This window comes from Giraffa tippelskirchi, chromosome 4 (assembly GCF_054371585.1).
Source record: "Giraffa tippelskirchi isolate mGirTip1 chromosome 4, T2T-mGirTip1v1.2.pri, whole genome shotgun sequence".
Taxonomy (NCBI): Eukaryota; Metazoa; Chordata; class Mammalia; order Artiodactyla; family Giraffidae; genus Giraffa; species Giraffa tippelskirchi.
The window spans coordinates 70,040,078-70,066,907 of NC_137278.1; the positions used below are offsets into that span (position 1 = coordinate 70,040,078).

General features: G+C 36.1%; 1 protein-coding gene across 25 annotated transcripts in view; it reads left to right on the plus strand.

Moving 5' to 3' along the window:
• The window catches only part of NRXN1 (neurexin 1), a 1,199,463-nt gene that overhangs the window by 1,031,122 nt on the left and 141,511 nt on the right, over positions 1 to 26,830 (plus strand). For 14 of the 25 annotated variants that reach the window (XM_081593708.1, XM_081593711.1, XM_081593713.1 and 11 more), the window contains 2 exons: positions 9,931 to 10,020; positions 11,380 to 11,699. In XM_081593708.1, coding sequence (XP_081449834.1) covers positions 9,931 to 10,020; positions 11,380 to 11,699 — 410 coding nt within the window. The remainder of the gene's footprint in view (positions 1 to 9,930; positions 10,021 to 11,379; positions 11,700 to 26,830) is intronic. The other 11 variants (XM_081593721.1, XM_081593722.1, XM_081593723.1 and 8 more) reach the window with 3 other exon arrangements.

The window sequence follows — 26,830 nt, forward strand, 5'->3', positions numbered from 1 at the left end:
GAAAAATAGATTTTTTTCCCACTCTTTTCACATCTACCTCAGCTACCTTCCTGAGCTCAGATGGGTGAGAAACAATTTCCATGACCTTTATATTTCTAGATATGTCATATTAAGCAGATTTTACCAGATGACAAATAATGACACAATCACAACATAATAGTTAATATTTACTGAATGGTTATCTGTGCAAGGCACTGTGCTAAGAGATTTATATATATTGTAAACATTGTGTCACTTATTCTTATAAACACTTATTTTTACAGATAACAAAACTGTTATTCAGAGGTGTTATGCTCCTGGTTCAGTGTTACCCAGCTAGTTAATAGTAAAGCCAGGATTTGAACCCAGGCATTAGAGTTCAATATCTTAAATACCAAGAGTTCTTATTCTACAATGAATCTGATCACACTGGCATTTTCTTCTAAGAAATAATTGCTGACAACCAAAACAAACCTTTATTGAGGGAAAGTTATTAGTTCAAATTCACAGTGTTCTATTTGCCTACAAAAGAAAAATGATTATTTTATTTAAGAGGTTTTATATTTTATGAAATTGAAGAGGCTGGCATTGATCCAACAGCTGTATCTTAGCCTATCCTCTGCACATGCAGGGCATTTAATCTTAATTTGTGTACAGTAGAGAAATCCCATCTTTCTAAATGAAGAAAAAAAAAATCTCCCTGCATTCTATTAGTTTTAGAAGAGAGAGATTGAAGTCCATTGAAAACAGTTAGAATGCAGTAAAAATAAGACATTTTTTTTTTCACTAGAGAATAAGGAACTTTCTCAATACAATTTTCAGGCTATATCAGACCATCTTTGAGACATTTACTGATTTCCTCTCCCACAGACCAGTCTAAATACTAAGAAGAATAGACTAAAAGTCAAGGTTGATATGAGGAGGTAGAAAATCCATCTGTACATGTACTTCTCTGATTTTCAGAAATAAATAACTGGGAGAAGAAGGCTGAGAGAGTATATATGTAAGTTCTTATTAGGGTGGATAAGCTTAAATGTTGACATTATGATTTAGAAAGGGCATAAGTTTCTCATATCTGGGAAAATTTCAAAATGCCATTTGTAAGGTAATGTGGGGATGTTCTTACATTTCATTTTTCTTCTTCTGTCCATTGAGTGATATCCATCAGTGGCCCTGTCTGTTTCAACACAGTTAGTACAAAAGAACTTTTTAGTATGTGTGATAACAGAGTATGACCCTTAATTTATCAGAGTATGTTCTGTATTTTCTTATCTGCTTCTCCCTGATGCTTTCATTTCTTTTTTTTTTTTTTCACTGCTGGTTTTCGATATGATACTCCAGTTGTTGTTTTGTTTTTGTATTAGGAATCCAACAGCCTAGAAGGCTTAGGCAAGAACCTATAAATCACTATTCGTTACATATAGGCAATGAGACCCAAAGTTCACAAGATTATCTTTATTTCTAATTCTTTTGATGGAACAATATCTGAAGTAAAATATTTGAATGTAAGCAGCTAGTAGGAACATATGCTCCTAAAAATCTTTGTATAAAGTCACACTAGATATCTTAATGTATTTCCACGTAACAGAGGGACATGAAGGGAGAAATTTCTTAAGCCAGTTAGAAATACCCTGAGCTTCTAGTTTCTTCCCCAAAGCACTGTTGAAGCCTGCATAGATAGCTTGTAGTTTTCCATTTCCAGCATCACAGCAGTCTCACATGAAGATGTTATTTAACTGGATACAAAGGCCTGCTGTTTCACAGAAGGAACTGGGGAGCCCTGTGAAGCATTAGTCATGAACAGAGTATTTCCCTTCTTGAGCAGCCTGTTCTTTCTTCAGCTGTGTAAGTGGGCTGACTAGCAGGGCGCTTGGCTGTGCCACCCTCTCTTGCTATAACATTGTGTTAAGATACTACATTTAATTTGTAGAAAATGCTTCTTTTTTTCAGAAATAGTAGGGGCAAAATTACAGTGTTTATAAATATATCAACAATATTCAATTAAATTTTGAAAAAGATCACTCATCATACCTCCATCCTCACACAAATATTTTCATTTCTGCATATTACCCTCAAATTCTTGCCTACTGACATAGTGTTTTACTTAATAGTCCTAACATCGTGTGTATTACATGTTTCACTTTGCATGACAGACGTATTTTAACCATTTTTTTCATATCTGTAATTATTTTGAGTCAAAATATATTCTGTTAGAGAATGTATTGATTTATAAAATAGATGTAGGCGTGTAGAGCTTTATGAAGTTGCAGAGAATAATTACTTATCAACCTTTTGAAGATTAATATCCACATTACAATACATTTTTTTATCTGGTTGTAATTTCAATAAAATTTAGATTATTTGCAATCTAGGTAAAATCCTTTGTGTTCTGTAACATCTTCTTTCTTCTAATCCATTTTCCTCTGTGAACTTCTGTGGCAACTACAATTCAAGTGGTGGTTTATTGTATATGTATGCCAAGTCATATATTATGTTGAATTTCCATCTAACTTTCTTAATTTGGCCCTTGACTCGCCAGCCAAAGTCTAAGCACATATGCCTGACACAGTACTTTGAGTACACAGTTGGTGCTTGTATGTTGACTTCACTGAATCAGATTGCTTTCCTCTTGTCTACCTAAGCTATACTAAAGAAACAAAGGATTTGACTATTGGCACTAGAAAAGGAAAGTAAAGACTTTTGGGGACATAAGATATGTCTAGGAGGAGTAGACATGGATGCATGACATCGACGGGTGGCATGAAAACAGAGATAAGAGATGGACAAGGAAGGAAAAACAAAGGCAATATGAAATCCAAGCATAAAGTGAATTTGTCATAAATGATATATTTATTTATCATAAATTATATGATACTTTACATTGTATATAAATTATGATAAATAATAAATAATATCAAAAGGAGAAATAAGTTGGCCAGACTCAGATGTGTGTGTATGTGTGTTTGTGTTGGAATGAGTGGGGTTGCTGAGGTGTACACAGAGATGCAGGAAATTTGCAAAGCAAGGTGAATGGTGTCAGAGGATTAGCTTGTTTGTAGAAGTTGAAAGAAGTCCAGTGACTAGAATTTAAAGAGTTAGAAATACATGGTTTCAAGATGAAACTGGAGAAGTCAGAAGCCAAAGGATGTATATGTTTGTTATGTACCCAACAAAAATCATAGCAAATTATGTAATACACGGGACAAATATTTTCATTAGAACATCTACAATTTTTTCACAACTTTGTCCCTTCAAGAGTGTCAATTATGTTCAAAATCTACTTATTTGGAATATTACTAGGTAAATTAGGTACTACTATATTGTATGATTTGTATAACAACTACTAGTACAGCATTTAGTTGGAAATTATATGATAATTCTGCTTTTAACACCTGAGTAATTTTTCGAAACTATATTAAACTGTTACTTTGCTGTATGGGTCTAGGCATATCTAAATGCCATGTTCTCAATTACAGACAAAATCTAAAAGTTGACTCCTAAGCTTCTCTGGAAGCATGTATACCTTTTAGGAACCCTTTTGTGTCTCCTTTCCCGGTGTTTAAAAGAGCAGGAATTAAGAAGCCTTCAAAAGAAGCAAGTATCTTTGTTTTCACTTTCATATTATTCTGAACAAATGTTGGGTTCATAGTATTGCTTTTCCTTGTTGTTTTCCAAGTATATTACTATGTCATATCAAAAACTGCCACTTTTATTTCCAAGGAGAAATTACACATCAGGGGAGATCTACGAAAATGAGAGTAGAAAAACATGTTAGCGAAGTTCATATAGCTTGTCTCTCCTGACCAGTAGTCATAAAAATATGATTGCAATTTTATTCCGTTTGTTTTCTGAGTCCCACCATGAAATTTAACTCCAAGTCAAGGATTTGAGTTTTATTACTCCTTGCTGCTTACCTTGATTCTTTGAAATTACTCTTTTTTCCTTGACATCTGCTGATTTATAAAAAATAAATAAATAAATACACTATACTGTGACCAAATATTATTGGTTAGATGGGAAAGTAAAACTATCCAGAATTCAATCAAAATTGAGGATGTTACACTCTTTAAGTCTGAATGATCAGATTTTCCTTTCTATTCTTCACCTGTGGAACCTTGTTTGAAATGCCCCACTGTACATAGCTTGTTGTTTTTTAGTCTCTAAGTCATGTCTGACTGTTTTGCAACCCTGTGGACCATAGCCCACCAGGCTCCTCTGTCCATGGGATTCTCCACGCAAAAATGCTGGAGTGGATTGCCATTTTCTTTTCCAGGGGATCTTCCTGACACAGGGATCGAACCCACATCTCCTACATTGACAGGCAACTTCGATACCACTGAGTCATAGTACCTTAAGCCTAAGTGACCACACCAATTAGAGCTAGAACCTATCAACTGGTAGTAGTGTTACTACATGGAGCCTTGTTGTTTAGTCGCTAATCCTTGTCCAACTCTTTTGCCACCCCATGGGCTGTAGCCCAGTAGGCTTCTCTATCCATTGGTTTTCGCAGGCAAGAATACTGGAGTGGGTTGCCATTTCCTTCTCCAGGGAATCTTCCCCACCTGGGGATCAAACCTGTATCTCATGCATTGGCAGGCAGACTTTTGACAACTGAGCCACCAGGGAAACCCCACATGGGGCCTGCTTCCTGTCAAAAATACCGAATCCTGAAACTGATACAATGTTAGAAATCAATGATATTTCAATTTTTAAATTTATTAATTAAAAATTACCAAATCCTTCAATTTAAAGAAAAATAAACCAAAATTTACATACTCTTTTATTGCTTAAAAATTACTTCAACAGAGACATACATGTTACTGGTGACATTTTCAGTGGAGGTACCAATTTTCACCCATATAAAATTAACTGAAGAATAAAGAAAATAAATCAAAAGGAAAACCTCATTCCACTTTTATTAGAGTAAAGGAAGTATGCGACTAAATTATTATCCTTTATTCAATGAGGAGCTCTGGTTCTATAAACCTAATTTATCTGCTCGATGGATTGCTGTAGTTGATTTACATGCTTTTTAAAAAGTTGAAACTCTACTTGGACCATTTTTATTATTCCAAAATGAGAAAGTCTTAGATAAGTGGGTCATTACTGCTTTATTCTCACCTTGGATTTAGGATACTTGAAGATGAAAATAGCTTCTCACCTTTGATTTGATTTGGATTTTCAGATACATTTTCTTTTTAAAAAATATCTTCTATCAGTATAAACCTGCAACCTCTGACCATCCACAGAAAGCCCATGTAATATTGCTACATCCCAACACACTTGGTATCAAATCTCAGCACTTTCCAAAGAAAAGAAAAGGTCATCAGAAATGATATTTATCTTTGACCTTTCCTGATCAAATGGGTTGTTTTTCTGTCCTTTATATTATATGTAAAATTTAGAAGTATACCAAAATGTGGACAAGATTAGATAAAATTAACACAATCACACAGAGTTACTGGATATGTTGTAAATAATATAGCACCATGAATTTGTAAAGGAATGAAATGCATTTAGGGCAATATCTTAGAATGCTGCTGCTAAGTTGCTTCAGTTCAACTCTGTGTGTCCCTATGGACCGCAGCCCGCTAGGCTCCTCTGTCCATGAGATTCTCCAGTCAAGAATACTGGAATGGGTTGCCATTTCCTTCTCCAGGGCATCTTCCCAACCCAGGGATCAAACCCAGGTCTCTTAATGTCTTACCTGCATTGGCAGGCGGCTTCTTTACCACTAACGCCACCTGGGAAGCCCAATGTCTTAGAATAATATACCTAATTTATGACTTTTCATGTTCCACTTGTTAATGAAAATCATGAGGTAGAGGCAAAATGTGGGCTTATTCCTGGCAAACTTAAACAATCTGAGCTATTTCTTATCCACTACTAGAAGGAGTTTGGGAATCATCTGTTAGAAGGAAATTGTCACTCTACAATAGTTAGATGTGTCTTTGTCAATAATGTATTGGACATGAGTTTGAGCAAGCTCTGGGAGTTGGTGATGGACAGGGAAGCCTGGCATGCTGCAGTCCATGGGGTCACAAAGAGTTAGACATGATTGAGCAACTGAACTGAATGTATTTATAAATATTTTTGAAGAAAAGACGTTAATTTTTTATTCTAGTAGAAGAACAAATTATTTAGAGAATAAAGTCAACATATAATGAAGTAAGCACCATCTAATTTCCTATCCATTACACCAAGAATAAATTCTGTCCTTGGAAGGCAGGAGGAGAAGGGGATGCCAGTATGAGATGGTTGGGTGACGTCACCAATTCAATGGACATGAGTTTGAGCAAACTCTGGGAGATAGTGAAGGACAGGGAAGCCTGGTGTGCTGCAGTCCGTGGGGCCGCAAAGAGTCAGACATGACTTAGCGACTGAAAAACAAACTGGATGTCAAAACCAAATATTCCAATTTAAAAATTATTATCAACTAAAAGGCATCTGAAATTCAGGGGTTATAGGATTGTATGACCCCATTTGTATGGCTATCTTTCTTAAATATTATCATGTCATTTTATACCTATCTCTGTTGCCTACTCTAATTTTTTCTTCTTCTTGTTAGATCACCTCTTTGGTCTTCATTGCGAATTCAGTGTTTTTTTTTGTTTGTTTTTAAGCTGAGTCTCATCAAGAATCTTCAAAGCTATTGCTGATTTAAATTGTGCTATAGCAATCATGTTAATTGTTCTGTGGGTGCCAGTTAAAGGTATGAGGGCAAACTGTATGTGTGTATGCATGTGTACGTATGTATTCTTGTGTTTTTATGCACTCTTTTCAAAATCATTCAAAAGCCATCTATTCCCTCCGTCTGTATTATGTAAGACTTTTCTCTCTACTTTGAGTGAGTGTGTGTGTGTGTGTGTGTGTGTGTGTGTGTGTGTATGCATGCCCAGTCATGTCCAACTCTTTGCAATCCTATGTACTGTAACCTGGCTGGGCTCATCTGTCCATGGGATTTTCCAAGCAGGAATACTGGACTGGGTTGCTATTTCCTCTAGGGAATCTTCCTGACCCAGGGATCGAACCCACGTCTCCTATGTCTCCTGCATTGGCAGGTGGATTCTTTACCACTGAGCCACCTGGGAAGGTTTCTCTCTACTTTCCCTACTAATGACAATTATGATTATCTACTTTGTGGTACAGGGCAATTATTATTAAAAAATAAAGAGCTGATTGACTAAATGGATGTTCAAATTATTAAAGACCTAAAATTATAATTGAAGTGTTTCCTTTGAAAAGTACAAAGAGAAACTTAGCTACATGCAGTCTATCCTCTGGGCACAAGTGTTTGCTTTCTTGTGAATGTTGTTAGCCTGTGAAGATGCGATAATGGTGCCACGGAAGCTATCAGAATTTAAAACAAGATTTCCTTTATTACTTCATTCTACAAACATTGCTTCGGAGTTCGTATGATAGGTATTGTGCACACACTGAAAACACAAAAGTAAGCACTACAAATAATCCCTGACCTCATGGAATTTCAGAGTTCAGAGAGAAAAAATTTATTGAATGTGAAATTACAAGGTCAGTTCTTGTTTCTATAGGGCATATATCAAGTGTGACGAAAGGATTTATTCAGGTGTCCTAATTTAACTTGAGAATGTCAGTGAAGACCTCCTGAGAACTAACGTTCTTGCCAGGAAGACTCCCTTAATGAGTCATGTTTGGCTAAGGAAAGATGAGAATGAGATGGGAGTGAGGGAAAGCCAAGTAGAGGAGAGTACAAGTGAAGAAGTCCAGAGGTGAAAGGAGGGCTTTAGAAGAATTGAAAGAAGTCTCAGTTTCCATGAGGATGGAAAGAGGAGAGCAAGGCAATGACCACTATGAGATGAGATAGGGGAGGTGGGAAGAGACTAGATCATGGAAGTCATCATAAACCTCATCATGTTGGTTGATATTTTATCCTAAAGGCAACAGGCAGGTTACAATAGACAAGTGGCATGATTGGGTAGTGGCTGACAATGTGGAGAATGGGTGGGACTGATTGCAGAGAGGATCCAGAGAGATCTATTAATATATTGTAGCAGTAACTGGCAAGAGGTGATTTGCAGTCTGGACTTGGGTGGTGTCTGAGGGGATATTAAATCATTTCTGATGATGGGAACACTCTAGCATGAAAACTTGGACAAAGAGCTACATAATTATAAAGTTGTCAGGAGAATTATACCAGTGTAAATTGGTATGCGTGTTGGTCAACAAAGAAATCCACAGAGCAAAGATTATGTGTTTTTGAAAAAAGTTTATCAAATTATGTACATAAGCATTTTCATTACATAAATCATATATTAGTCAAAAACACATTCATCAATAAATGTGCTGCCATAAGACAACCAATATTAAATTTTAGTAGATTTTTCCAAATATATATGTATAGAAGCACACAAAAGAGAATGTAAATTGAACACACTTTTTGAAAATGAAGATAGGCTTGGAATTTAGGCTATATTATCCTTTTTAGAAAATTGCCAATATATGTTCCCATAGGAAAAAATTATTCTAACATTTTAATAACTTTATAATACAGAGAAATACAAATGTGTTTTTATTAAACTGTATATTTGATTCCATTTTGATATTTGCACTTTCAATTAAATACTAATGTATGAAATATTTCCAGTCATATAAAACTTCAGAAGACAAATTGATAGAGTCTAAATGATAGTTCTTTTCTCTTTCTCTAAAAGTATGTGACCAATATCATGGTGGGTTTTTTGTGGTAACTATAGTGTATAATAAGACTAGCCCAAGAAAACACATGCATTATTCTAAATGTAAGAAATTTATATCTTTTCTCTTCCCCAGTAAAATGCTCTAGTCTTTTCCTATGGGTAGTACTACCATTCATCATTTCTTTCACCTCTGAGTTCCTATCTAAGCTATTACTAAAATTCCTTAGTGCAAGATTCCATGTTAACTAATTTTCATAGAATAGAAAAACTTCTGGCAATATACACAATTGAGTGCTGAGATGAAAGCCTAGATTCTTCCTAAGTGCTTTATAGATCAAGAAAACAGTCTTCTATTTGCAAACATTATTCAAGGTCATTTTAAACCATGTTTTTATCAGATTAATTTTTTGTTCAAAGAATCAAGGCTCCTACATAGTTTAGAGCTATGAATACGGACCACTATTGTGGCTTGTGTTTGTTCCTGAAGCTATCATGCCTTTTTTAGAATAGTTTAATAAAAAGCAAATATTTGAGTATATAATTTTTTTCAACTGTTATACGCCTCAGCATGTCAAGCTTTAAATGAAACTGAAGGACACTCAAATAAAGTCACTTTTGTCAAAGCCTTTTCCTATCATAACATATTTGGATGATGCAAGATGTATTCCCTTATGATGTCCAAGTGGTTGATAAACCGATTTCTGTGGAATATATAAGAACTGTTCGGCTTTGTGGTTTCCTTAAATGAGATGAATAAGAATTTCTCTTTTCTGAATAGGACATAAAGTATGTTAGGCCTATTTTAGATACTTCAGTGTGCCAAAGATGGTATTAAGTTTGGTGTTCATAAATTACTAATCTGGAATAAGAGATTGAATGTATTTTGAAAACTTAAACCTGTTTCACCTGAACATGTTTAACTAGTTAATAAGAAACATCAAAAAGACAAAACCCTGAGATCAACGGTCATTTTTTTGTAAAGCTATTATATGCTGTTTAAATTGGTTGTTCGGGTCTGTCTATAACATAAGTTTTAATAACCTAGCTCAAATGCAGATTTCTAATTTTCAATTAACATAGGAATAATTTTGTTTGCTAAAATAAAATAAATGAATGAATGACAAGTCTGAAACATGAAATGTTCTAGGTAGAACTTTTTAAAATTCCAAATTTCAAAAAATCATGTGGCAACTGTATAGCTCAAGCTTTAAGTATTAACTTTTAACCTTTGACCTTACAGATTTTAACCAATGAAATGTCTCTTTAAACTTTAAAGGAAACAATGATAACGAGCGCCTGGCGATTGCTAGACAGCGAATTCCATATCGACTTGGTCGAGTAGTTGATGAATGGCTACTCGACAAAGGTAAAAAACATTGATTAAAACTTCAAATAAAAAAATAATTTGAACATAACCAAGTAGTACTTCATTGTAACACTAATAAACATAAAAAATAAATTTTCCGTAAAACTAAATTAAAAACAAATTTAAAACAGTAAAATGTAGATAGTAATATTTGCATTCCTTGTATAATACTTTCTATACATTTTTAGACGTACCAGCTGTTTAATAATCTTACCCTGTTAACTTAAGGTTAAAGGGACTGTTAAATATAATCCACTAACTCAATCTATGAAGGTACTCACAGCAAGCATTAACCCAAAATGATAAATCATTTATAGATTATGTTACATGTTCCAACCTCTAAATTATTAACTAAAATATATGTAGTTCTGATATCTTTATTACGGTCCTGAAAAACAAACAAACAAACAAAAAAAACTCTTGGTTTAAACTCTAGGCATCTTAAATAGTGGGCAATATGAATTGCCAGTCAAAATGAAGTCCCTTTAACGTTTGCAACCTTCTAAGAGCATTTGGGAACAAGCCCTAATTAAAACTGAACTTAAAGTTGTGTGCATGCTTTTATGAACAGAGAGCAATCTGCTAAAACTGGATACTCAATTTGATGATATTGGTACTGTTGCTGAGGATTGCTGTTTGATGGAAATGTGCCATAATTTCTCCATTGGTTTGTGCCGCTTTTTACATCTGAAGCTATGTTTTTTCATTTGTTTTGTTTTAATAGACTTGCTGAAAGCCAATCAGAAAAATCTTTTTGGATTTTTTGTTTCTTTGTTTTGTCTCTGACACACTCAGTGTAAACCATGTGTTTCTTTTCAGTGTATTTGCCAGAAAAGTAGAATAATTCAAATAACAGTGGACTATTACATTCAAAAAAATAAACATTTCTAAAGAACAGCATATGGATACATGTGGCCATTATGTGAATTATGAAATTTTTACCATAAATTTAAAATTAGATTTCAGCTGCTATAGACTAGTTTCTGCCAGTGGTAATTTTAGAACGACAAATACTTGAAATGTTAGATATCTTACATATTTTTAATTTATCAATTTAGATTTGAGATCTTGAGGTAAAAGAGAAAGTGATCCACTGAAAATTGATTTATAATATATATCTTTGATTGGTCTTTTAGCAAAGGCACTACATTTACAATAAGTTGAGAATTTATAAGTATTTGCCAGTGATTATGCATTTCATGGACACCTCATTTATAAGCAATGAATTATGAGTCAAATGCCTCTCTTATAGTTTATTGCTCTCATTATCCACCCCATGAAAGATCTGTTTTATCATCCTTTATAGAATGTAGAGTTCACAATCAACATTTTTGCATGTATGTAATATTATTTTTACAGGGCGTCAGCTCACAATCTTCAATAGCCAAGCAACCATAATAATTGGCGGGAAAGAGCAGGGCCAGCCCTTCCAGGGTCAGCTCTCTGGGCTTTACTACAATGGCTTGAAAGTTCTGAATATGGCAGCCGAAAATGATGCCAACATCGCCATAGTGGGAAATGTGAGACTGGTTGGTGAAGTGCCTTCCTCTATGACAACTGAGTCGACAGCCACTGCCATGCAGTCAGAGATGTCCACATCAATTATGGAGACCACCACGACACTGGCTACTAGCACAGCCAGAAGAGGAAAGCCCCCTACGAAAGAACCCGTTAGCCAGGTGAGTACCTGGATTTCATTTCTTCATTTTGAATCTGTGACTATAAAAGTGGACTTTCCTGTATGTGTGTCTTTTCTAGAATGGGATTACTTCTGATCTCAATCATTATGGCTTTTTTGAGACTTGCTTAATATAATGGATTCAATTTGAAGATGAAATGTTGGTTTGTGGCTTGTGAACTTTGACGAACTGCTTTGTGTTGGTTTGTGTGTGGCTAGGCTGATGGTCTTGATCCAGTAACCTTGGTCTAGACCAAGCTAAGGGGATTGTCTGAGCATTATACATGGTTTTCAGTTTTTAAGTTAAATGAACAAGTAAATTAATGAAGTATCTGAAAGACCTTGTTCAAGCTCAAAACTTCATCAAAATTAAATAAAAGCAAGTTTTGAAAATCTTAAAAAGGAAATTACTGACAGCACTTGTATTTTGAAGTCTGAAAATTTTGAATTGGAAGGCACGTGGGTCTTGTCATGAATGATAAATCTACTCTTTTACTGTTGATAGGAAAAAGGCACTATTAGTTTATCTGAGTACAAAGACTCAAAATATGGTATTTAAAAACTGTCTTAGGCCAACATATTTTGTACATTATGTGGCTAACTGCACTCACCCCAAATATTCACTAAGCTTATTTCAATCTTATGTCTAAATTTTTTGGTGAAAAAAAGTTTTAAATGTCACACTGTACAAGTATACAATTCAATTAAGATATTACTTCACTAATGATTTGTTATTGTGTTTATTGTGTATGGCTTATTTAACAATAAGCAGGTTTTTAAGGCAAATCTGGTATAGGAAAGCAAAACACAGAGCAATGATAAACTCTTTCCTTTAAGTGAAGTAATTCAGAAGAGGATATTCTAGGACATTTAGAATTGGAAATATTCTTGTGAATAAAATTTTAATTAACCAGATTTTTTTCTTCCTCAGAAGTCTTGTGTCATCATTAATGAAATTGTAGCTGCTTAAGTTCTTAGGTAAACCAGATATATCCCCCAATAAGGAAGTATCAGCCTCATTTTAACATGCTTTATCTATTAGTACTTGCTATGTAGTAAGAAATTATGTTTATTAAGAAAATATGTGTAAAATAGCTATTTCATTTACAAGTTGAACACCTAGAAATGAAGAAATTAAAATTTATGCATTTTATAATATTCACTAATGTAAAAGGAAAATAGTTAACTGCCCATTAATTGCCAATGAAAAGATTCTCTTTTATTATAAGCTATAACATGTTTAAAGATAGCAATGGTTTATGGAAGTAAGTGATCTAATCAATTAGTGATTACTTGGTTCATTTGAGGAGGTATTGACTTAAATAAAAGATTACTAGGTTCATTAAAAAATAGATATTTTAAATCTTCAGATTTCCCAATAATAACAATTAAATAATTTGGATTAATATACTACAAACATTCAGTTGTGGCAACAGTGTTTTAAAGTTGTACTGAAAGCTTTTAAAATTCTCTCATAAGGATATGTTTGTGATTACAGGTAATAAAATGTGAATGTATGGAAGAGAGACTACTAGGGAAGAAATCAAATTGCTTATTTTTGAATAGCAGGCTAATTTGTTGTGAATTTTCTTTACTTCACAATTGATTTTTAACTGCCCTCCAACTACAAAGAAATATTGATATATACAGAATTTAAGTGTTTGCTAGAATTATCAGTCTTGGAAGTTTCAATAGGAAAGTGATTTGTAATTCTCAGTCTAAGACTATAACCTTTGACCCATTTTTGCAGGTTGGATGAGGCATCTTCCTTCCATAGTGGCCATAACTGCCTGCTTTTATCAACTGTCTTACTCAGTTGTATGCCAGGGAGGATCATTTTGTTTTTCAAAAGCCATACTGGACTGTTTTCTCAATCAACGTGTATTTTCCTCAGTGATAACACAGAGCCACTTAAGTTACAATGGCTATGTACCTTAGGGTGATTGCATGTTTTAGAACTATAGAAACAGATTTTTGGTCAAGCAGAATTAAATTGGATTCATTTCAGATAGATGAGATGAGATTTTTTTTTTTCAGTCATTCTGCAGGGCAAGTAGTGGGGAGAAATGTATTTTTCAGTTTTCACAGAGTCAAAGAATATAAAAGAGAATTCACAAAATGTCATCCCATAAGATTCTGTTTACATTCCTGTTTAAAAGTAAATATGCTTTAAAAAGAAAAAAGTTTTTCTTCTCTTGATAGTGATCAATTTTAAGACTGATATGGCATCATTGACTCGATGGACATGCGTTTGGGTGGACTCCAGGAGTTGGTGATGGACAGGGAGGCCTGGTGTGCTGCAGTTCATGGGGTCGCAAAGAGTCAGACACAACTCAGCGACTGAACTGAACTGAACTGAATTTACTTTAGAAAGACATGATCTATGTCATGAAGTAATGGATACATTTACCAACCGTTGTCATTAAATGACTTTTAAAATATGAATATAACAATATTAGTAGTAGTTTTTAATATGGATTATATAAAATTCACAAAAAATTATTTTGCTTATGATATTTAGTATCTAAATGTTTCCATAAGACCCACTCATTCTAACAAAGAGAAACTTTCTATAAGGGTAATCTCAGAAAGAGAATATTGGCAAACTCTTGACAGTATAAAGTTCTTCAGGATGCGGAGAGCTTCCTTCTTGGGATTGGAGGCAAAAGTGTCATACACGATCTTTGATAGCTAAGTGTTCCCTGCTCTTCTGAATAATATGGCAATCTATGATGTATATGTGAAAAGTGTTAGTTGCTCAGTCATGTCCAACTCTTTGTGACTCCATGGACTGTAGCCCGCCAGGCTCCACTGTCCATGGAATTATCCAGGCAAGAATATTGGAGTGTGGGTAGTCATCCTCTTCTCTAAGAAACCTTCCAGACCCAGGGATCAAACCTGGGTCTCCTGCGTTATAGGCAGAATCTTTACCATCTGAGTCACCAGCCAAGTCCTTGATGTACATGTAGCTTTATGTAAAAGAGTTAAAGCAAGTTAACATGCAAAGAACAACGTTCATTCCATTTGGTTTCCAGTTTGTAAAGAAAGGAAACTGTTTCTTTTGAGATCAAGATTTTGACATTTCTTTTGGTCTATGCTTTGTATCACATTTTGCAATATTGTGTTTTTTCCATTAAGAATATTTTATGTTATTTACATACTGTAGACAATATGGATCCATGGTGTTGCCTTTTGGTTAGAGAAGGTATGGTATAATAGAAAGATCACAGCAACAGTTTTCCAGTTTCAGTACAACCTCCTTTCTTTGTGAGTATCTTGGACAAGATGGTTAACCTCGCTACACTCTGGCCTTGCTTGCTATCTCTCTAAAATAAGTGGGTTTAGGAATCTCTTGAACTGTGTGTGTTGTTCTTGTTTAGTCAGCAAGTCATTTCTTACTCTTTTGTAACCCCATGAATTGTAGCCCGCCAGGCTCCTCTGTCCATGGAATTTCCCAGGCAAGAATACTGGAGTGGGTTGCCATTTCCTTCACCAGGAATCTCCCTGACCCAGGGATTGAACCCATGTCCCCTGCTTGGCAGGTGAATTCTTTACCACTGAGCCAGCAGGGAAGCCCCACATACCTGGTGATATATCAATGTAATTGTTAATAGAATCCTTTTTTGACTCTCAAAAGCATCCCAGTTTGGTCCACAAATTGTATTACGCTCTACTTTGACAACATATTTAAAATCTATCTTTGCAAGAAAATCATTCCTCATAAGAATAATAAATAGAGAAGCCCTGTCTTTTATACTCAGAGTAGAAACTGACTCTGGTCTCCATACCTGATCTCAAGAATCCATAGTGTTTTTCATCTTCTTTTCATCTCATTTCAAAAACCTTAAAAAAGGAGAGAAATAAGGCTTTGAGAGATTCTGGTTTTTGACTGGAGGAACTATAGTTTGCAACTCTTAGAAAGAAATTAAATTGTAGACTGAGGCAGAATCAGTAAGTATGAGTGAAACGTACTGGAACAATTTAGTGGTTCCAGTTAGACTTTTTACAAAGACAAGGTACTCTTGAGGATTTTAAACCATTGGTAGGTTGTCAGGACATGTGTATTCACTTCCTACTGAACTCATTGGTATTTGATTCCTGTAGAATGTTCCAGAAAGAATCCCAATTAGTGTACAAACAAAAAAAGTGTTTGAATGTGTTGGACACTGCTGTTGCTTCCTGGCAGCTTTGGAGATACTCATAAAAAATTAATGATATTTGTTTGAAAAATGTAAGCAGAGTGCACACATATTTCCATGAAAAATATCTAAAGCTAACAAAAAACATTTTGTAACCTCAAAGAACAAAATTTTATTTTTTTATTAAAAATATTAATTAACCTTAGCTGTGGCTTCATTATTAAGAAATAACTGCGTTACTTATAATTATATGTGTTCCTGATAACCACTCTGCATTTTAAAATACTGGTGACATGAATAATTAATTTTATTTTCCCTAGTCTAATCATTCTGCTGAATTTACTTAAATTAATGTACATTTTAACTGCAAATTTTAGTGCATAGTGAAAAGAAAAACACTTGGGTGTAGATTTGAAAATATATACAAAGGCATGTTCTTCTGAAACTAATGGTGCCGAGTAAGAAAAGTATAATTCATTGTAACTTTAAATGTAGATAAGCACTGCTATTTAGAAGGTGTTTTCCCCCTCATTACTGGTAAACAAAAGTTCTAGTATATATATATTTTAAAGAGTTTATTTTAAGAATTATTACATCCAGTGCATTTTCTTTCTGGTCTAGAGGTTTCACTGGATGGAAATGTGCCCTCCTGGGGGATGCAATTTTGGTTTTTGAAACATCCTTGAACAAAGCTAATTCTAGACAAAATAATCCATTCATTCATTCATCCATCCCTCCATCAATCCGTTTATTCACTTAGCACACAGTAGCAAGACGCTTTCTTATAACACCAGACAATGTTCTAGTCACTGGAAATATATCATTGAATAAAACTAGGCTCTTCTGTACAAAGCTCACATTCTAGTTAAGGGAGATGGACAGTAAACCATAAAACAGCATACATGGGATGTCAAGTTCTGTAGGAAAAGAGGAGAGAGGAGTGGGGATGTTTGTGTTTGGGGGAAGGGAGCAAAAGGGAATCTTTTTCGAATAGACATGCAGAGACTATCAGTGATATGGCATCAATTATAAAAGAACATTGGTAGATTAAATTTCAGATGTATTCTCAGATCCAGCAGGATTGTACCCCGTGTAGATAGTGCCAGTGGTGACTAATGCCTGTGTCCTGGAACTCGAAGGCAGGGAAGAGAACAAAAACAACACTAAGATTTATATCTCTCTTGTTTTTATTAATGGAGGAACCCTTGGGCCGGGGCGAGGGCCTGCTCCAAGTGGGTGGAGTGTAGAGTTACCCAGGAAGGCAAACAGGGCACTGTCAGAGCCCACGGGGTTTGCTATGTGTCTTCAGTGTGGAAGTAGTAAGTGCAGGTCCAGATGGAGGGGCAGGAAGAGGATGGGCTGGGATACGCTGAGTGGCAGTGGCAGCTCAGAAAATGGTTGAATCGGGACTCCAGGTGACTCTTCCTGGTGGAAAACCCATCTATGGATCTTGGGATTCCTACCTGCTGGCAGTGGAGACCTGGAATGAGCAACACCCGGGTACCCTACATCCCAGACTTATCAGTAAGGAGTCTAGCTCACGTCACCTATCAAGCAAACTTCAACCCTCATCAGTATCACCTCTCCCACCCCACCGCAGCCCCATTCCCCACTTAGAGTCACTGTGAGGTAACACCTTGCCTGAGGGGTGTGGCCACATGCCGGGGGGTAGGCTCTGGCTCCGAGGCAGTGTGGAATGGACTCCCCTGAGCCCAGAACAGGGTGGAGGGGGTGGGAGTGACCTGTGTATGTCCTACCCTCTGTGATCCTAAGGACACAAGATGCTAATAAGTGTCTTGTTAATTAAATAAGACTAAGCAAATTCTAGAGAATATTTATGAGTGAGGAAAAAAATGACTCAGGAAATACAGCTTGATATTATTATTCTTATCCTACACATGAGAAAATTGAGGCCCAAGGAAACTAAATAACTTCCTCAAGGCTATGCAGCCAGCTTCTTTTCAGAGTATGTTGAAGTGAGCTAGTCCTCTGCCCTTGAACCTGGCCTCTGTTTGGAATCTCATCACTTCCTGCCTTCACATATTCTTAACTAGTTCAATGTGATCTCTACCTAGGGATCAGGCTTCTCTTTTTGAAAATGCAGATATGAACCTTAATACAGCCAAGTATTTAAGATAAAGAGCAGATTCCCTGAATCATCATCAGGATCCATCCTTCACAGCTAGCCTCCTCTCTGCCTCACTAGAAAGTTTTATCTCCACCCTTCACCACACCCATTTCCTCTGATCTGTTGAACTACTAATAGAAACTTCCATAGGTCATGCTATTTCACACCCCTCTCTGCTCTGCCTACACAGCCCTTTCCATTGTTTACTTACCTGTTTCCATCCTTCATACTCTTCCCAATCTCTCCCAGTCTGCTTCTGCCTTCTGAGAGCTGACAGTCTGAAGAGACAGCACTGACAAGGCTGTTAATGGTGTAGTATTGTGCAGGGGTCAAGGGCAATGACTCCAGAAGCCTAAATGCTTACTTAAATCTCAGTCTTACTTTCCACATATACTGGGTGCGTTCCTTAGGCAAGTTAGCCTCTCGGTATCTCTGCTTCCCATCTATAAATTGGGGATGATGGTGTCATAAACTTATTGTGAGGATTAAATAGTCACTATCGTATAAGAACTATATACAGTCACTGCTATTTGACAATTTTTCATTGTTAAAAAAAAAAAATTTCATTATGGTTCACCCTAAAATGAAGAGAAGTAAAAAGTAATGCCTGACACATGTAACCATTATACAAATAATAGTTATGTTTGAAAAGCATTCCTTAAGTACACTGTATGAATTAAAGCATCTTTCTTACCTTTAAAATATTTTCTTCGCCCTTGAAAACAATAGTTCTTAATCGCTGTTTCTGAATCAAAGTGTCAATTGCATGGCACATACTGAGCTGAAGGGGCTTCCCAAGTGGCACGAGTGGTAAAGAACCCACCTGCCGATACAAAAGATGTAAGAGATGCTGGCTAGATCCTTGGATCCAGAAGATTCCCCGGAGAACAGCATGGCAACCCACTCCAGTATTCTTGCCTGGAAAATCCCAAGGATAGAGGAGCCTGGTGGGCTAGGGTCCATAGGTCGCAAAGAGTCGGACACGACTGAAGCCACTTAGCACGCACACACGCATGCACGCATACTGAGCTGAATTCTCTGTTGAATGTGTTTTCCACAGGGAGGCAGCACCATTCCCCTACAAGTATGTTGAAAAGCAGTGGGAGGCAGGAAGTGATTCAGGGGGAGAGTTGTCACTAGCATTTAGTGGGAGGGGACCATGAACACTAAATATACTGCAAAGTGAACTGTCCACTGATCCCCATACCCAGCACTGTTTTACTCAACCTCCAACCACCACCACTACCAACAGAAATTACTATTGACTGAGCAGCCCAGAAATTTCCTAAACCTGTTTCCCAGCTGTTCTCAGACAGAAACTCATTCATAGTATGGTGCTGAATATTGAAAATATGACTTCTGTAATTGTCCTCAATAACATGTCTTGATTAAGGAGCTTAAAAACTCATGTTATACTCTTTTTTCAATGTGGATATGAAAAACATCAAGTACTTCCAGCTGTGATTTAGACTAAATTGGGTTTATGATTATTGATATAATTTCTTTTGATACCATTTGGGAGAAATGGAATGATTTAAGACCCTGTATCTAATGAATATGTGACTTTAAATTCAGTTAGCATTTCTCAGAAAGGACTGGTGAGATTGTCACCCTTCCTGATATTTCAAGTCTCAGTTGAGGACAAAGGAATTACTTTTTATTAAGTCAGGTGTCAGATGTGAAGTCGCTCAGTCGTGTCTGACTCCTTGCGACCCCATGGACTGTAGCCTACCAGGTTCCATGGGATTTTCCAGGCAGGAATACTGGAGTGGGTTGCCATTTCCTTCTCCTTTTATTAAGTAATGAGCTAAATTTAAAGTAGCAATAAAATAACCTTATTTTCTTGTTTTTATTTTAGTCAGTACTATGAATTCTTGGTACCATAATAATCTGGCTTTCAAGTACATAGGTATGTTCATGTTATACCTGTTGCCTTATTCCTCTTTTACATATAATAATTATTTTGTTGAGGAAGGGGAAGAGGCAAATCATCTGGAATAAGAAAATTGTGTATGCTTGCACGTATGTTAGCAATGCTTTTTTCTTTGATAATATATATAAAACAGTAGGTTTAGTTTAATAAACTGATATCAAGATTAAATTTAAATCTCTCTAATAATATCTTATGGAAGTAGAATTGATATACAGTATACTTTTGCAGATTCTTTTCCATTATGCTGCTGCTGCTGCTAAGTCGCGTCAGTCGTGTCCGACTCTGTGTGACCCCATAGACGGCAGCCCACCAGGCTCCCCTGTCCCTGGGATTCTCCAGGCAAGAGTACTGGAGTGGGTTGCCATTTACAAGATAATTGAATATAGTTTCCTGTGCTATACAATAGGTCCTTGTTGTTTATCTATTTTATATGTAGTTGTGTAAATCTGTTAATCCCAAACTTTCATTTATCCATCCCCCTCCATTTCCACTTTGGTAACCATAAGTTTGTTTTCTATGTCTGTGAATCTATTTCTGCTTCGTAAATAAAGCTAATCCTTTTAAAAGTATATATATAAGTGATAGCGTGTGATATTTGCCTTTCTCTGTCTGACTTACATCACTTATTATGATAATCTCTAGGTCCACCCCTTTTGTTGCAGATGGCATTATTTCATTCTTTTTATGACTGAGTAATAGTCCATTGTATACATGTATACCACCTCTTCTTTGTCCATCCATCTGTCAGTGGGTGTTAGGTCGCGTCCATGTCTTGGCTACTGTAAATAGTGTCACTGTGGACATTGGGTACATGTATCTTTTCAAATTAGTGTTTTCATGCTAATGGATATATGGCCAAGAGTGGGAAATTGCTGTGTCGTATGGCACTATATTTTTGGCTTTTTAAAGAACTTCCATGCTGTTTTCCATAGTGACTACAAAAATTTACATTCCCACCAGCAGTATACAAGGGTTCCCTCTTCTCTATACCCTCTCCAGGATTTGTTATTTATAGATTTTTTTTTAATGATGGCTATTTTGACCAGTGTGAGGTGGTATCTCACCATAGTTTTGATTTGCATTTCTCTAATAATTAGTGATGTTGAACATCTTTTTATGTGCCTGTTGGCCATCTGTATATCTTCTTGGGAGAAAAGTCTATTCAGGTCTTCTGCCAGGTTTTGATTGTTTTTTGTTGTTGTTGTTTGTTTGTTTGTTTTTGTGGAACTGCATGAGCTGCTTTTATATTTTGGAAATTAATCCCTTATTGGCCACATCGTTTGCAAATGTTTTCTCCTGTTCAGTTAAGTTGTCTTCTCATTTTGTTTATAGTTTTCTTTGCTGTGCAAAAGCTTTTAATTTTAATTAGGTCCCATTTCTTTATTTTTGTTTCTATATCCATTACTCTAGGAGATGGAACCAAAACAAGTACTGCTGTGATTTATATCAAAGAGCATTCTACCTAAGTTTTCTCCTAGGAGTTTGATAGTATCTTGTCTATGTACCCCTTTTTGTGCCAGTTCCATACTGGTTTGATTACTATAGCTTTGTAGAAATCAGGGCACATGATTCATCCAGATCCATTCTTTCTCAAGATTATTTTGGCTATTCAGGTTCTTTTGTGTTTCCATACAAATTTTAAAAAATTTTGTTCCAATTCTGTGAAAAATGCCATTGGTAATATGACAGGGATTGCACTGAATCTATAGATTTCCTTGGGTACTACATTAGTTCTTCAATTTTCATTATTTAGTGCCTATATTAGGTTTTCTTATCAGTTAACATCACTGAAAAGTTCTCCAACAACAACAAAAAATATGTAGTATTATGTGATTCGAACTTTAAGAGGAGATTTAGCTAATTCATTTGCCTTTTATAGCACTTACGAACCACTGTCTTCTCATCATGGCTATTCTTTTTGTGTAGAATCTCAAGCAGACAAATAACACAAGTGTTAACCAATCATTTCTTCAGTTGGCATAGTAAATGATAATCAAAACAAACATAGCAGTGTATATTTGTTTTTATTAAGTTTCTTATGGGGTTGGCCAAAAACTTCATCTAAGTTTTTCTGTAAGATGTTACAGAAAAACCCAAATGAACTTTTTGGTCAACCTAATATTTTCAACCATAATGTATGTTGCCTGTAAATCTGCAGCACTTTTATTTAAAATTATGAATTATTAAATATCTTTTGTGTACATAGCATATAAAATACACTTTGCAAAGTATTGTATTCTTGAGGATAAAGGTGTGGTGCTTGGACATACAGACCTGTATGACAGGAACCAACTATTTCTTGGATGTGTAGAGAAACCATGCATGAATTATAAAATGCCATAAATCAACAGGCATAACTGACTCAATCGACATGAGTTTGAGCAAAGTCCAGGAGATAGTGAAGTACAGGGAAGCCTGGCATTCTGCACTGCATGGGGTAGCAAAGAGTTGGACACACCTGAGCGACTAAACAACGGTTACAACAACTATGTCAATAAGAACAAAGCTTTTGTACACAGATACACAGCATCGGAGAAGGCAATAGCACCCCACTCCAGTTCTCTTTCCTGGAAAATCCCATGGACAGAGGAGCCTGGTAGGCTGCAGTCCATGGGGTCGCTAAGAGTCGGACACGACTGAGTGTCTTCACTTTCACTTTTCACTTTCATGCATTGGAGAAGGAAATGGCAACCCACTCCACTGTTCTTGCCTGGAGAATCCCAGGGACAGGGGAGCCTGATGGGCTGCCGTCTATGGGGTCGCACAGAGTCGGAGACGACTGAAGCGACTTAGCAGCAGCAGCAGCAGCAGATATACAGTAAATTATTAACAGTATCACTGACACAACTGAAACGCTGAAACAAACTGAAAGGATGGAAGATATTTTAGTCTTTTTTTTAAACCGCAAGTGTTTTGAAGTAACACACTTTTATTATTTCACATGTCCTGAGTGTTGGCAATGTGCTAGACATTACCCTGGATCTGAAATTACCCACACTCTGTGGAAGTATTCACATTACATTAAAGGGAGGTTCTCTGATTCTAATGCCTGTGTTTTAGAAGTAAAAAAGATTTATCAAGATTCTTTCGCATTTTGTGGTGAATTTCCTATACCTATACCTGAATTTCCTATTCCTATACCTGACTTTCCCATGCACAGCATTAAGTGACCGTTAGTAATAATTCTAGACAAAGCAAATATGGCAACTCATAACAACAAATGAAAAATAAGACAAGGCAGCCAAATGACTCACTTATTCTGTTATGAAGTGAAGGCTTTCCACTGTCCAAAGTAAGAGTTTTCATTATAGTTTTAGATAGGCATATACTTATATTTGTACCTGAAGTTGTCTGTGTTTTATTTAATTACCTCATTGTCTTATGTATTCTTCTCAGTATGACTTTGCATTCCACATTATTTGGAAAGTTGATTCAGAAGAGGGGGAAAAAAAAAAAAAACGTGTGAAGCATCAAATTTGAAATCTGAAATTTATCATTAATTTATCATTGGTATGCTAGCAATAGTAAACAAAATGCAACTTCCCATTTTCAGTCTCTTCAATGTTTTCTTCTCTGCCAGCAGTGGTCCTCTTTTCTTCTTTTCATCCTGTGCTACCCTTGTACCTTTGATCTTATTAATAGTAATTGACTCTATGTTTATAAAGTTCTTTGCTGTTGTTCAGTCACTCAGACATGTTAGACTGTTTGAGACCCTATAGACTGAAGCATACCATACCTGCCTGTCCCTCACCATCTCCCAGAGTTTGCTTAAACAAGTGTCCATTGAATCAGTGATGCCATCTAGCCATCTAGCTTTGCTAATGTTAATGGTATGAGATGATTTTAGACCTTACATTTCACTCAAAACTTTCCCAAAAAACCCTAAGCAGAATACATTTCTTGTTTTATAGCACTTTGGAGAAACAGATAAATAGACATTCAGATAAGTAGATACAGGTAGTTCTTTAATCTATCAGAGCCTATAACTTTTACTTCCATTTCTTTTTGACAAGCCCCTGAAAGTCAAAACCTATGCCCTATTCCCCTATGCAGGCTCAACACCCAAAGTGCTTGGTGCATAGTGGACACTTAAGTAATTGGTTCTTGCATAGATAAATTATGAACACATAAAGTGCATATCCCAGTGCTGAGGTAAATAATGAGTGTTGCCTAGTGATGAATTTTCCTGGATTGATCAATAGTTGCAGAGAATAAAAATGGTGCATATAAGAAGGGAAAAACAGTTATTCCTTCACGTGAAGAGTTAATACACAGTTTTAAAACAAAGAATATTGTTGTTTTTAAGAGAAAGTTGTGAATAGGACATAGAGAAGGCAAATTCTCATTTCAGTTTGTGTTGCTGACATTCGCATAAGTTCAGGAAGGAAGGTCTGCCAGCAAGGTGGAAAGGACAAGGGTACAAAGCAGTATAGTTTTGACTGACAGGTTACAGATCAGTGGGTATAGCATGCTTTTTCAGAGGTTGATGAGTGTCTTATCATTTGGGGGTTAACTGTGATATTTTACCAAGTACAAAGAACTAGCAAATTAAAAGAGACTAGAGGGGCATGCTGACATACACTAATTGGGCACAAAGACTTAAATGAAGTTTGGGGAGTGGAGTGAATTCCTGATGACAGACGAATCTAGACAAAATCTAGGAAATGTCGAAGTAGTTAGTGTTGCTGTGTGGGTTATTTGAAAATACAGTATATTTAAATGGTTGATACCTCAAATGCAAGTAATAACATTAATTATAACCTATGTTTTACACTGGTTCTGAAGCTAATAGCAGGATTCTGGCAAAATTTACTTTTTGGCTTTGTTGTATTTTTTACATATATATATATATATATATGCAAAAAAAGTGGAAATAATTGTTAAATTATTTTCATTATAGTAAAACATGCACATGAAAACAAGTCAATATGATTTAGAAATGATGTATGTATCAGTTCAGTTTAGTTGCTCAGTCGTGTCCGACTCCTTGTGACCCCATAGACTGAAGCACACCAGGCTTCCCTGTCCATCAACAACTCCCGGAGCTTGCTCAAATGCATACCCATCAAGTTGGTGATGCCATCCAACCATCTCATGCACTGATATCCCCTTCTTCTCCTGACTTCAATCTTTCCCAGCAACAGGGTCTTTTCCAATGAGTCAGTTCTTCACGTCAGGCGGCCAAAGTATTGGAGTTTAAGCTTCAGCATCTGTCCTTCCAATGAATATTCAGGACTGATTTCCTTTAGGATGGACTGGTTGGATCTCCTTGCAGTCCAAGGGACTCTCAAGAGTCTTCTCTAACACCACAGTTCAAAAGCATCAATTCTTCAGCGCTCAGCTTTCTTTATAGTCCAACTCTCACATCCATACTTGACTACTGGAAAAAACATAACTTTGACTAGATGGACCTTTGTTGTCAAAGTAATGTCTCTGCTTTTTAATATGCTGTCTATATTGGTCATAGCTCTTCTTCCAAGGAGCAAGCATCTTTTAATTTCATGGCTGCAGTCACCATCAGCAGTGATTTTGGAGCCCAAGAAAATAAAATATCTCACTGTTTCCATTGTTTCTCCATCTATTTGTCATGAAGTGATGGGACTGGATGCCATGATCTTAGTTTTTTGAATGTTGAGTTTTAAGCCAGCTTTTTCACTATTCTTTCACTTTCATCAAAAGGCTCTTTAGTTCTTCTTCACTTTCTGTCATAAGGGTGGTGTCATCTGCATATCTGAGGTTATTGATATTGCTCCCGGCAATCTTGATTCCAGCTTGTGCTTCAGCCAGCTGGCATTTCGCATGATGTACTCCACATATAAGTTAAATAAGCAGGGTGAAAATATACAGCCTTGATGTACTCCTTTCCCAATTTGAAACCTGTCTGTTGTTCCTTGTCCAGTTCTAACTGTTGCTTCTTGACCTGCATACAGATTTCTAGGGAGGCAGGTAAGGTGATCTGGTATTCCCATCTCTTTCAGAATTTTCCACAGTTTATTGTGATCAACACAGTCAAGGGCTTTGGCATAATCAATAAAGGAGAAGTAGATGTTTTTCTGCAACTCTCTTGCTTTTTCTGTGATCCAACGGATGTTGGCAATTTGATTTCTGGTTCCCCTACCTTTTCTAAAACCAACTTGAACATCTGAAAGTTCACGGTTCACGTACTGTTGAAGCCTGACTTGGAGAATTTTGAGCATTACTTTGCTAGCGCATGAGATGAGTGCAATCGTGCCGTAATTTGAACATTCTTTGGCATTGCCTTTCTTTGGGATTGGAATGAAAACTGACCTTTTCCAGTCCTGTGGCCACTGCTGAGTTTTCCAAATTTGCTGGCATATTGAGTGCAGCACTTTCACAGCATCGTAGTTTAGAATTTGAAATAGCTCAACTGGAATTCTATCACCTCTACTAACTTTGTTCGTAGTGATGCTTTCTAAGGCCCACTTGACTTCACATTCCCGGATGTCTGGCTCTAGGTGAGTGATATACTATCATGATTATCTGGGTCGTGAAGGTCTTTTTTGTATAGTTCTGTGTATTCTTGCCACGTCTTCTTAATATCTTCTGCTTCTGTTAGGTCCATACCATTTCTGTTCTTTATTGTGCCCATCTTTGCATGAAATGTCCCCTTGGTATCTCTAATTTTCTTGAAGAGATCTCTAGTCTTTTCCATTCTATTGTTTTCCTCTATTTCTTTGCATTGCTATATGTATAAATAGTAGCAATACCCCATCCAACCCCTCACCACCCCTCGTCTTACTTCACAGAGATGATATCTTTTCATAATTCTTTTGTAATTAGTTTTATATCTTTAAATAATTTGCTTACACTTCTATTTGTTTATTCCTTTTAAAAATAATATTTTTGTGCTCTCCAGAATGAAAACTGAAGATTAGTTCCTAGTCTTTATCTCTTCATTTTCCTCTTCTTCT